The 12822-nt window shown below is 44.4% G+C and overlaps 1 protein-coding gene across 5 annotated transcripts in view; it reads left to right on the top strand.

Annotated features, from left to right (window-relative positions):
• The first annotated feature begins 7668 nt into the window (after positions 1–7668).
• The window catches only part of LOC125460720 (ubiquitin carboxyl-terminal hydrolase 15-like), a 137645-nt gene continuing 132491 nt past the window's right edge, over positions 7669–12822 (top strand). For all 5 annotated transcript variants that reach the window (XM_048548468.2, XM_048548467.2, XM_048548472.1 and 2 more), the window contains exon 1: positions 7669–7818. In XM_048548468.2, coding sequence (XP_048404425.1) covers positions 7730–7818 — 89 coding nt within the window. In that variant the 5' untranslated portion in view covers positions 7669–7729. The remainder of the gene's footprint in view (positions 7819–12822) is intronic.

Raw genomic sequence — 12822 nt, 5'->3', positions numbered from 1 at the left:
GGGATTATGAAATATCTTTGGCAAACAGGGCTAAGGAAAATCCCAAAGCCTTTTATTCATACATAAGGAGCAAGATGGTAACCAGAGAAAGGGGTGGCCTACTCAAGGACAAGGGAGGGAAGTAATGCGAGGAGCCAGAGAAAATGAGTGAGATTCTTAATGAGTACTTTGTGTCGGTATTCACTGAGGAGAGGGACATGACATATGGTGAGGTTATGGAAAGATGTTGATTACTCTAGGTCAAGACGGCATAAGGAGGAGGGAAGTGTTGGGTATTCTAAAAGGCATTAGGGTGGACAAGTCCCCAGGCCCGGATGGGATCTATTGCAAGGAACTGAGGGAAGCAAGAGGTAATAGCTGGGGCTTTAGTAGATATCTTTTCAGCATCCTTGAGCATGGGTGAGGTCCCAGGGGACTGGAGAATTGCTAATGTTGTCCCCTTGTTTAAGAAGAGTAGCAAGGATAACCAGGTAATTATAGACCGGTGAGCCTGATGTCAGTGGTGGGGAAGCTGCTGGAGAAGATACTGAGGGATAGGATCTATTTACATTTGGAAGAAAATGCTTATTAGTGATAGGCAGCATTGTGCTGTGCAGGGAAGGTCATGTCTTACTAATTTGATTGAATTCTTTGAGGAAGTGACAAAGTTGATAGATGGGGGAAGGGCAGTAAATATCATATAGAAGGACTTCAGTAAGGCATTTGATAAGATTCTCCAAGGTAGGCTGATGGAGAAAGTGAAGTTGCATGGGGTCCAGGGTGTACTAGCTAGATGGATAGACAACTGGCTGGGCAAGAGGAGACAGAGAGTTGTAGTGGAAGGGAGTTTCTCAAAATGGAGAACTGTGACCAGTGGTGTTCCACAGGGATCCATGTTGGGACCACTGTTGTTTGTGATATACATAAATGATCCGGAGGAAGGTATAGATGGTCTGATTAGCAGGTTTGCAGATGACACTAAGTTTGGTGGAGTAGCAGATAGTGAAGGGGATTGTTGGAGAATGCAGCAGAATATAGGTAGATTGGAGAGTTGGGCAAATAAATGGCAGATGGAGTTCAATCCAGGCAAATGTGAGGTGATGCATTTTGCAAGATCCAATTCAAGAGCAAACTATACAGTAAATGGAAAAGCTCTGGGGAAAATTAATGCATAGAGAGGTCTGGGTGTTCAGGTCCATTGTTCTCTGAAGGTGGCAACACAGGTCATTGGAGTGGCCAATAAGGCATACGGCATGCTTTCCTTCATCGGACAGGGTATTGAGTACAAAAGTTGGCAGGTCATCTTACAATTGTATAAGACTTTGGTTTGGCCACATTTGGAATACTGTGTACAGTTCTGGTCATCACCTTACCTAAAGGATGTGGATACTTTGGAGAGGGTGCAGAGGAGGTTCACCAGGATGTTGCCTGGGATGGAGGATGCTAGCTATGAAGAGAGGTTGAGTAGATTAGGATCATTTACATTAGAAAGACAGAGGTTGAGGGGGGGCCAGGTTGAGGTGTATAAAATCATGAGAGGTATAGACAGGGTGGATAGCAAGAAGCTTTTGCCCAGAGTGGGGGACTCAATTACTAGGGGTCATAATTTCAAGGTGTGAGTGGAGAAGTTTAAGGGAGATACGTATGGAAAGTTCTTTACGCAGAAGGTGGTGGATGCATGGAACACGTTGCCAGCAGAGGTGGTAGAGGTGGGCAAGATAGTGTCATTTAAGATGTATCTCGACAAACACATGAAAGGGCAGGGAGCAGAGGGATATAGATCATTGGAAATTAGGCGACAGGTTGAGATAGAGGATCTTGTTCGGCGCAGGCTCGGAGGGCTGAAGGGCCTGTTCCTGTGCTGTAATTTTCTTAGTTCTTTGTTCAAGAGTTTTGTTCTCTGCTCCCTACATTTGAAAACTAGTCTTTTTATCAATCTGTCAAAACCTGCCTTTGCAAGACTTGGAAACAAGTCCACTTTTTTGATATAAGATAATAAAATGTGAGGCTGGATGAACACAGCAGGCCAAGCAGCATCTCAGGAGCACAAAAGCTGACGTTTCGGGCCTAGACCCTTCATCAGAGAGGGGGATGGGGAGAGGGAACTGGAATAAATAGGGAGAGAGGGGGAGGCGGACCGAAGATGGAGAGTAAAGAAGATAGGTGGAGAGAGTATAGGTGGGGAGGTAGGGAGGGGATAGGTCAGTCCAGGGAAGACGGACAGTTCAAGGAGGTGGGATGAGGTTAGTAGGTAGATGGGGGTGCGGCTTGGGGTGGGAGGAAGGGATGGGTGAGAGGAAGAACCGGTTAGGGAGGCAGAGACAGGTTGGACTGGTTTTGGGATGCAGTGGGTGGAGGGGAAGAGCTGGGCTGGTTGTGTGGTGCAGTGGGGGGAGGGGACGAACTGGGCTGGTTTAGGGATGCAGTAGGGGAAGGAGAGATTTTGAAGCTGGTGAAGTCCACATTGATACCATATGGCTGCAGGGTTCCCAGGCGGAATATGAGTTGCTGTTCCTGCAACCTTCGGGTGGCATCATTGTGGCAGTGCAGGAGGCCCATGATGGACATGTCATCTAGAGAATGGGAGGGGGAGTGGAAATGGTTTGCGTCTGGGAGGTGCAGTTGTTTGTTGCGAACTGAGCGGAGGTGTTCTGCAAAGTGGCCCCCAAGCCTCCGCTTGGTTTCCCCAATGTAGAGGAAGCCGAACCGGGTACAGTGGATGCAGTATACCACATTGGCAGATGTGCAGGTTAACCTCTGCTTAATGTGGAATGTGAAACAACACCTCATATTCACCATGACGTCCAGTCCCTGTACACCTGCATTCCGCATGGAGATGGCCTCAAGGCCCTCCGCTTCTTCCTGTCCCGCAGGCCCGACCAGTCCCCCTCCACCAACACTCTCATCCGCCTAGCTGAACTTGTCCTCACACTCAACAACTTCTCTTTTGACTCCTCCCACTTCCTACAGACTAAGAGGGTGGCCATGGGCACCCGCATGGGCCCCAGCTATGCCTGCCTCTTTGTAGGTTACGTGGAACAGTCCCTCTTCCGCACCTACACGGGCCCCAAACCCCACCTCTTCCTCCGGTACATTGATGACTGTATCGGCGCCGCCTCTTGCTCCCCAGAGGAGCTCGAACAGTTCATCCACTTCACCAACACCTTCCACCCCAACCTTAAGTTCACCTGGGCCATCTCCAGCTCATCCCTCACCTTCCTGGACCTCTCAGTCTCCATCTCAGGCAACCAGCTTGTAACTGATGTCCATTTCAAGCCCACTGACTCCCACAGCTACCTAGAATACACCTCCTCCCACCCACCCTCCTGCAAAAATTCCATCCCCTATTCCCAATTCCTCCGCCTCCGCCGCATCTGCACCCACGATAAGACATTCCACTCCCGCCAATCCCAGATGTCCAAGTTCTTTAAGGACCGCAACTTTCCCCCTACAGTGATCGAGAACGCCCTTGACCGCGTCTCCCGTATTTCCCGCAACACATCCCTCACACCCCGCCCCCACCACAACCGCCCTAAGAGGATCCCCCTCGTTCTCACACACCACCCTACCAACCTCCGGATACAACGCATCATCCTCCGACACCTCCGCCATTTACAATCCGACCCCACCACCCAAGACATTTTTCCATCCCCACCCCTGTCTGCTTTCCGGAGAGACCACTCTCTCCGTGACTCCCTTGTTCACTCCATACTGCCCTCCAACCCCACCACACCCGGCACCTTCCCCTGCAACCGCAGGAAATGCTACACTCGTCCCCACACCTCCTCCCTCACCCCTATCCCAGGCCCCAAGATGACATTCCACATTAAGCAGAGGTTCACCTGCACATCTGCCAATGTGGTATACTGCATCCACTGTACCCAGTGCGGCTTCCTCTACATTGGGGAAACCAAGCGGAGGCTTGGGGACCACTTTGCAGAACACCTCCGCTCATTTCGCAACAAACAACTGCACCTCCCAGACGCAAACCATTTCCACTCCCCCTCCCATTCTCTAGATGACATGTCCATCATGGGCCTCCTGCACTGCCACAATGATGCCACCCGAAGGTTGCAGGAACAGCAACTCATATTCCGCCTGGGAACCCTGCAGCCCAATGGTATCAATGTGGACTTCACCAGCTTCAAAATCTCTCCTTCCCCTACTGCAACCCTAAACCAGCCCAGTTTGTTCCCTCCCCCCACTGCACCACACAACCAGCCCAGCTCTTCCCCCCCACCCACTGCATCCCAAAACCAGTCCAACCTGTCTCTGCCTCCCTAACCGGTTCTTCCTCTCACCCATCCCTTCCTCCCACCCCAAGCCGCACCCCCATCTACCTACTAACCTCATCCCACCTCCTTGAACTGTCCGTCTTCCCTGGACTGACCTATCCCCTCCCTACCTCCCCACCTATACTCTCTCCACCTATCTTCTTTACTCTCCATCTTCGGTCCGCCTCCCCCTCTCTCCCTATTTATTCCAGTTCCCTCTCCCCATCCCCCTCTCTGATGAAGGGTCTAGGCCCGAAACGTCAGCTTTTGTGCTCCTGAGATGCTGCTTGGCCTGCTGTGTTCATCCAGCCTCACATTTTATTATCTTGGAATTCTCCAGCATCTGTAGTTCCCATTATCTCTCCACTTTTTTGATGCTGTTTTTAATAGTTTCGAGTCACAGGCACTGGAATCAGATTGTTTCCCACTGAATTCATAATGTATCAATATCTCTTCCTGAAAATTAAGCACAGTGTTCCAGAAACAATTTCACCAGGATCCCACAAACATTTAGAATGGCTTGTTTTGCCTTGCCTTCTGAGATTAAATTGTCACAGCAAATCCAAAATAGCAGTGACCACTTATTCTATGGAACAACAAGATCATTGAGTTTTGAATCTGTGAGAATATTGCGCAGTGTAAGTTGTGTAAGCATGATAATGTCTGCAAGGTGTACCGTATTATGTTCAATTATATTTGGAACAAGGTGAAATTTCTCCCTGGATTATAAATAAATTCAATCTTTTTTGGTGCCACGCTAATTTTAATCTGTTTTGTTAGAGGCCTTTAATATTGTTCAATCCTTGCTGATGGCACTGTTGAGAACAAACTTGTAACAATTCATCATTGCCACTTCATGTTAAAGTAAATACTTGCATTTATGTGTCTCCCTTCATAAAAGGTTCCTGAATGATTTAGAAACAATGATGCACCCTTGTAATGCAATTGTTATAATGCAGAAAATATAGTAGCCAATTTATATGCAGCCGTCTCCAACAAACAGCAAAGTGCTCAACAACGCAGGTAATCTTTGGCAATCCTGGTTAACAGATAAATGTTAGCCAGGACACCATGGAGAACTGACCCAATCCCCTTCAAAATAGTGGCATGTATTCTTTTATATTCAGCTGAGAGGGGATTCAGAGATCTCAGCACTCATCGAAAATTGGCATCTCCAACATTGCATCATTCGCTCAATACGGCATTAGAGAACCAGCTTGTATTTTTTTTTACATAAGGCCCTGGAGTGAAACTTGAACCCACAAACATCTGACTCAGTTGCAAAAGTGCTATCCATGGAACCAGGAATGACACACCACACAGTTGGTAAAAAGTAAACAAAAGTATTCTCGCAGCAACCTTACAGTTGGCAAGGACACTAAAGGTGCAGTGTAAATCCAGAGTCAGCACCCAACGTGACTGCAGGTTGGAATGGGATGTAACTCCCGTGATATGAGGGCCTCATATGCTTCAATCTAGATTTAGTTAGGGCCCTAGTTCCAGATTTACAGAATGGCATCACTGCATAGCTGTTCACCTTTTGCTATAATTTAAATGCACACATTTGACACAGGAAAATGGTAAGAATTTGAGTTCAGTTTAGAAAATTATATGTGCATATCTGGGAAAAGAAACGTGGTATTAAAATTTTATTTTGCTGTAACCAAGACACATGCAAGAATGCAAAATTTCAAAGAAAACAACAGCTTATCCTGCTTGAGAAAAAGGTACTGATGCTTTGTCAAGTTGAATCTGACTCCTAAACATATTACAACAATAGAATGCAGTAATTGCTCCAAATTTTTGTTTTATTTTAAATAGGAAAAAATCAGCAATTGCCAACATAGATTTGTAAAGGATGTCATTTGTGATAAACCCAGTTACAATTTTATAAAGATGTAACTAACATGGTACATAGGAAGTATTTCGTAAGTTCTTTTTTGTGGATTCCTAGAAAGAGTTTGATAAAGTTTCAGACAAGACATCAAAAACAGGGATGTGAGTTTTTGGAAATGGAAGAAAACCTATTGTTATGGATTAGGACTTAGTTAGATACTGGAGATCAAATTTTGGGATAATGAGCATATGCTCAAATTAGCTGGACATGATTTGTGGCATCCCCAAGAGCTCATAGTGTAGCCTAGTTTTTGACTGCATTCACAAATGACTATAGGGTGTTATAGAGAGCCATGGATCAAGTTTGCAGACAAGGCCTAGTGAGGCGATAATAATCAATAGAGTTAGATTTTCTGGGGCTGTCCAATGTCCTGAGTGGCCTTTTGCTGGGATGCTGTTTATCTCATGATTTCATGCTTAAGATTTGTGCACAATGGCCCACTCTGAGAGATGTGGCGACCCCGCACAGGTCTGGCAGCAACTGTGGAGAGAAAAACAGAAATAAGTAAATAACTGTTCATCGAGTCATTGTGCTATACAGCATGGAAACAGACCTTTCGGTCTAACTTGTCTATCCTACATAAACTAGACAAATTTGTCAGCATTTGGCCCATATCCCATGAAACTCGTCCTGTTCATATATCCATCAAGGTGTCTTTTAAATGTTGTAATTGTACCAGCCTCCAAGACTTCCTCTGACAGCTCATTCAAACATGCACCACCCTCTATGTGAAAAAGTTTCCTCATAGGTACCTTTCTTTCCTTCTCACCTTAAACCTATGCCCTCTGGTTTTGGACTCCCCCACTCCAGAGAAAATACCTTTTCTATTTATCATATCCATGCTCTTCATGATTTTATAAACCACAATAAGGTCACCTTTCAGCTTCTGGCGCTCCAGGAACAGTAGCCCCAGCCTATTCAGCCTCTCCCTGTAGTTCAAATCCTCATAACATCCTTGTAAATCTTTAAATCATTTCAAGTTTCACAACATCCTCCCTAGAATTGCTGGCAGTATTCCAAAAGTGACCTAACTAATGTCCTTTAAGCTGCAACATGACCTCACAACTCCGATACTCAATGCGTTGACCAATAAAGGCAAGCATACCAAATGCATTCCTCACTATCTTGTCTACCTGGGACTCCAGTTTGAAGGAATCACGCACCTGCCCTCGGAGGTCTCTTTGCTCAGCAACACTCCGCAGGACCTGTCCATCAGGTGTGTAAGTCCTGCCCTGATTTGCCTTTCCAAAATGCAGCACCTCACATTTGTCAAAGTTAAACCAAATTAAACTGCTGATGGTGGAAGTGCTGCAGAAACTGTGGAGAGAGAAATCAGAGATAACGTTTCGAGTCGTCACCCTTAATCAGATTCGGGTCGCTGCCTCCGAGCCGAACGCTGGGAGGTCTGGGGATCCTCCAGCGCCAGGGGGAGCGCGCGGTGCTTTCTTCGACCCCCCCCCGAGAAAAACGAAGGGGTTCTCCTGTCGAGTCGGCTCTTTGGTGCAGCCGGCGGATGGGTTGTTGGGGCGGGGAAGCCGAGGGAACGTTCCCGGCATGCTCCGCGCGGTTGCTAGCGAACATGGCGGAGGGCGGAGCGGCCGAACTGGAGACGCAGCGCGCCGATACCGCGGCGCTGATGAAGACCCCGCTGAAGAAGGGCGATACCTGGTGAGGTCGGAGTGAGCCAGTGAAGGGGCCGTTGCTGGGGAGGTGGTTGGGGGATAAGCGGGCACAGCGCGTTCCTTCCCAGGCCAGAGCGCTGCGCCGGTACTAGGCCGTGGCTGGGCGTTGTTGGGGGGGTGGGGGCGGTGAAGAAAGGAAGGTCTAGGCGGACGGGGAAAGCCAAGCCGAACGATCGCACCCATCTCTTGTTTGCCGCTGCCGCCGCCCTTGATGTCCCCTGCCCGCTGACATAATGGATAATTCTCAGAGACGGTTATCCTCCTGAACTCCAGGAAGTGAGCGAGTTCCCAGGATCGGTCTCGTTTCTTGAGGTCCGAATGCCGCTTCTCTTCCCTCGGCGAGAGGCTGTTTGAGGGATTAATTTTAACGTCTAGCAGGTGACATTGAGAAGTGCCACCGTTATGAACAGTACTTTTGAGAAATTAAAGTACATGTCGCTTTCCGCGTAGCCCCCGTACCGTTTTGTAATTACGGGTCCAATGGAGGCAACAGAGAGAACAGGTCCTATGCTCCGCCGCGTGATAGAACTCGCAATCTTGTTTGTGGTGTTGATTGACAGATGAACGTTGGCCATGACACACGGAGAAATCCTTGCTGTTCATGCTGGGTTTGGTTTAACTGCTTGTCCAAAAGATAGCAGATTCCTAGAGTGTTGCTTCAGTGACAGCTTAGATTAAACCCATCTGGAGAATGTGACTTGAGCCATTCATCTCTGACTCAATTCTGTCTCTCGAACTCTAATATTAAACCAAAACTGGTGTTCTCAATTTGAACTGTACCTAACAGGTTGTATATAATACAAGATTGTGTCTCTGTGTGGTTGATGTATTTGCCTCGAGACATTTGACTTTTCTTTTTAGTATCTTATCAGTGTCCCAAGAATTGCCGTTTAGCACGTTTAACATGTTGGAGCTGATGCACTTGTTAAACTTTGGCAATAAGAAACCAAAAAGTATGTTTTGCATCCTACAGTTGTATTTTGCAAACACCAAGATTGTGGAGCTTATACATTCTGCAGAAACAACTGTTCCAGTAGAATAAAATCTATAATCTTTTTGTAAAGATTGGAAGGAAGGCAGTGATGAGCATTTGAGTGGATATAAAATGAGTATTTGACATCACTACTCCATGTTTATTGCACAAATGCTATCTGTCCAAAGGAAGTTGTGCAAAATGCTTTTGCATTGAAGAAAATGCTGATCAGGAGAGAAGAGAAGAGCAAAGGGTTTAGGTTTGACATACTGCTTGCAGAAAAGGGTTATACACTTCAAAACAAATGGTAAATCTAGGGAGGGTGTTTCAGAAACAATGCCATGGAAATGAAGAAGTGAAAATTCAGTGGATGACTCAATAGGGAGTGAAGCAACCCGGTTTTAGGGGAATTGCTGAAGTAGATTAATGGTGCCATGGGGTGTGATAATCAGATGGAGCATTTTATGAAAGAAGATGTTGGAGTAATTTAGGTTGATTAGTAATTTATGAATGGCTGAAATCTGAGGTTGCCAGTAAATGGTGGGAGAATTTTAATTTTAATGAGTAACTCTGCAATTGAGAAGCAGTAGTGGTGGAATTTCTCATGTCTGCCATTAACACTTCCATGCATTAATTTTTTTGTGCATGGCTAGGCAGCATTTATTGCCCAGAAGGCAGTTAAGATTCGACCACATTGCTGTGGGTCTGGAGTCACATGTAGGCCAGACCAGGTAAGGATGGCAGTTTCCTTTCCTAAAGGGTATTAATGAACCAGATGGGTTTTTCCAACAGTCAGCAATGGATTCATGATCTTAATTGCAGACATTTATTGAATTAAAATTCCAACATCTGCCGTGGTGGGATTTGAACCTGGCTCCCCAGCACATTATCTAGGTCTCTTGATCAACAGTTCAGTGATGATACCACTAAGCCATCGCCTCCCCCCTGCAATCATTAAATTTCAATTATTTTCTGAATAGATGGGCATTGCTGCCAAATCTTTTTTGATGTTGCTTAATGCCGGGGGTAACAAATATCATTGTCTGATATTTTTAAATTGTGCAGTATTATTAAAAGTTGCTTATGAGGTATTCATGGGAAATGGGTGTTATTGTCCATCTCTAAGTACCCAGAGGCAGTTGGGAGTCATCCACATTGCTGTGGGTCTGTAGCCAGACCTGGTAAGGATGGCAATTTCCAAAAAATCTTGAAATGCATACAAATCCATAACACAATATTGTTCTGTGATCTAATTATACTTCATAATTGAAAGCAATTTGAGAATTGTGCTTAGTGTATATTTTCATCCTCTTCAGCATTTTTATTTGTCTGTGATGCTAAAGGAAAAATTAAAGCCACTTTAGTCCGAGAGGGTCATAAGGCTGGTCTCTCATCGGAGATAGGTGCCTGGCAGTGGTTTATGTGAGGGTTGTCATGTCTCTGGCAAGGGTAGAGGGTGATACTGTCTTATAATTCAGTCTGCTTTTTATATACAGCTGTTGACTGTATTCTGTACAGTACAATAATACAACCATGCAGTTTGGATCCAATCTTATGATTTGACATGGTTTTCATTTTTAAACACGTATGTGTATATTAACTCGCGTATTGAGGCTACAATTTAATATTAAATGTTCAGACGCAAGTAGATTATTTAAAGAATATGATATAATCTTGCATAGAAATCATTTATAATGCAGTTCAGAGAAATGGATGCATTTTCACACAAATTTTTTTAAAAACAAATAATATTTAAAGTGTGTATCATGACCATCTATAAAATATAGGCGCATAATCAGGCTGTTTGGCCCATCGAGTCTGCTCTGTCATTCATTCAAGGCTGATATGTTTCTCAATCCCATCCTTCTCTCTGTGACCTGTGATCCCCTTACTAATCAAGATCCTATCTTCCTCTGTCTTAAAAGCACTTAATGATGAGGCCTCCATAACCTTCTGCAGCAGTGGGTTCCGCAGATTCATCAACCCCTGGTTGAAGAAATTTCTTCGCTCAGTTCTGAAGGGACATGCCTTCACTGAGGCTGCACCCAGAGGTCCTTGTCTCTCCTTTTGGTGGAAACACCTCCATTCTTCCTAATGTTAAAAGTCTATATCTGCGTTTGATCATAACAAACTTTAGATAGTTTTATTTCTTCTACAAAATCTCTATACAACCTCACTTTGGAAGTGTACCATGTACAGACGTTTAAACTGTTCCCTTCATTGCTTGGCTACATTGTATAACTGTTCAGATATTGCCGAAGGATGTTTTTTTAAATTTTATTGGCCTAGGGTTATGAATGTCCAAAATTGTTTCAGAACTCAGCTCTGGACAATTTACCGAGTGCAAAAAAAGCTGTGGCAGAACAAACGTTGCTCTGATAACACTCATGCTAGCAATAACCACACCGGCATGATATCATGAATTTATCAATGACAGTTAGTTGCTGTTGTTATGATATTTTAAGGTTCTGTAAGCAGAAGGTGCAACAAATATTTGTAAATAATATGTTATGGAAACTCTGGTTTCAGTGGACCCCATAGCAGTTAGTTTTCTTTAATCATTCATAGGATGTGTACATCATTGGGATTTATTTCCCATTCCTAATTGGTTTTGACTGGGTAGAACAGCTTCATAGCAAAGTTAAATTGGCCCACAATGCTGAGAGTCTGGAGTCACTTAAAAGCAATGTTGTGTCAGACCAGATTTCCTTCCAAACAACTGAAACAAATGGATTTTTGTGGCAGTTTCATGATAACCATTACAGCAAGCTCTATTTTTACAGCATGCTTATTTACTAACTAAATTCAATTCCCTAGATACGATGATGAGACTTGAGCTTGGTCTCCAGATCATTTGTCCGGGCCACTCAGTTACAACCACAGTAAGTTGTCGTCATGTACTGTTCCCATAGGGATGACTAGGCTTCATTGGTGGCACTGTTTTATCTGAGTGAGAAGCTGTTGTGTTCTAACCATTCTCCTGGTGTTCAATAAGTTCCAGGCAGCTATTTTATTCTAGTAAGAGAGAAAATGGTCCATTATCAGAGGTATTGTTCTTTGGATGAGATATTAAATTAAGACCCTTGTCAGGGTTTGAAAACAGGAGGGAACTTATTTTCTCAGCCACCCTTGTTTATAAGTAAAATGTTCAATGAATCCAGCTCTGCCTGTTTTTGTCACAGTCTGTTTTTGCTTCTCAAGTTTCCTCCAGTGATGTTTCATTTATTCATCGATGGTTGACTTTCAGATAAACATGCAAACTGAATAATTTTGAGTATTGCTGAAAAATTCACATTTTGCCAAAACTTTTCATCTTACGTACGTCAGGATAATTCACTTGAAGTTATTAACTGGTGCATTTTTCAACAGCTGTATCAATCACAGTGCACTACCAACCAATGCAACATGTTTTCTCTCTACTTTTGTAATTCTTGTAATCTGTGGCCTGAAGCCATTTATGGTAAGCAGTGGTAATGTCATTGGACCAGTAATCTGGCACCTCAAGCCATTCTTCTGGAGACATGGCTTTGAATCCCACCATGATAGATGTTGAGATTTGAATTCTTCAAAAATCTAGAAGGCAAAGTAATCTAGTGTAAACATTGACTGTTGTACAAACCCATCTGTTTCACTAATGTTTTTTAAGGAAGTAAATCTGCCAGCTTTACCTGGTCTTGCCTACATGTGACTCCAGCTCCATAGCAATGTGGTTGACTCTTAACTACCCTTTGGGCAATTAGGAATGGGTATTAAATCCTGGTGTAGGCAATACTGTCCATGTGCCCTGAACTAATATTTTAAAAATCTGCTGTTGTTCTGTTTCTCTCGATATCAAAAAAAGTCAACTGGTTTGAAAACTTATGATTGGCTGCTATTTACATAAGTATTGCACATCTCCACCATACTTTGTGTGCTGAGTGTTTCCTAAGTTCGTTATTGAAAGCACTGCCTCTACTATTTTGACGTTATCTCCTTGTCTAAAACACCCCATTCAACATTGAGCAGAAACATCCTATT

Source organism: Stegostoma tigrinum, chromosome 18 (genome assembly GCF_030684315.1).
Source record: "Stegostoma tigrinum isolate sSteTig4 chromosome 18, sSteTig4.hap1, whole genome shotgun sequence".
NCBI lineage: Eukaryota > Metazoa > Chordata > Chondrichthyes > Orectolobiformes > Stegostomatidae > Stegostoma > Stegostoma tigrinum.
This window is presented reverse-complemented; position numbering and strand designations above follow the sequence as displayed.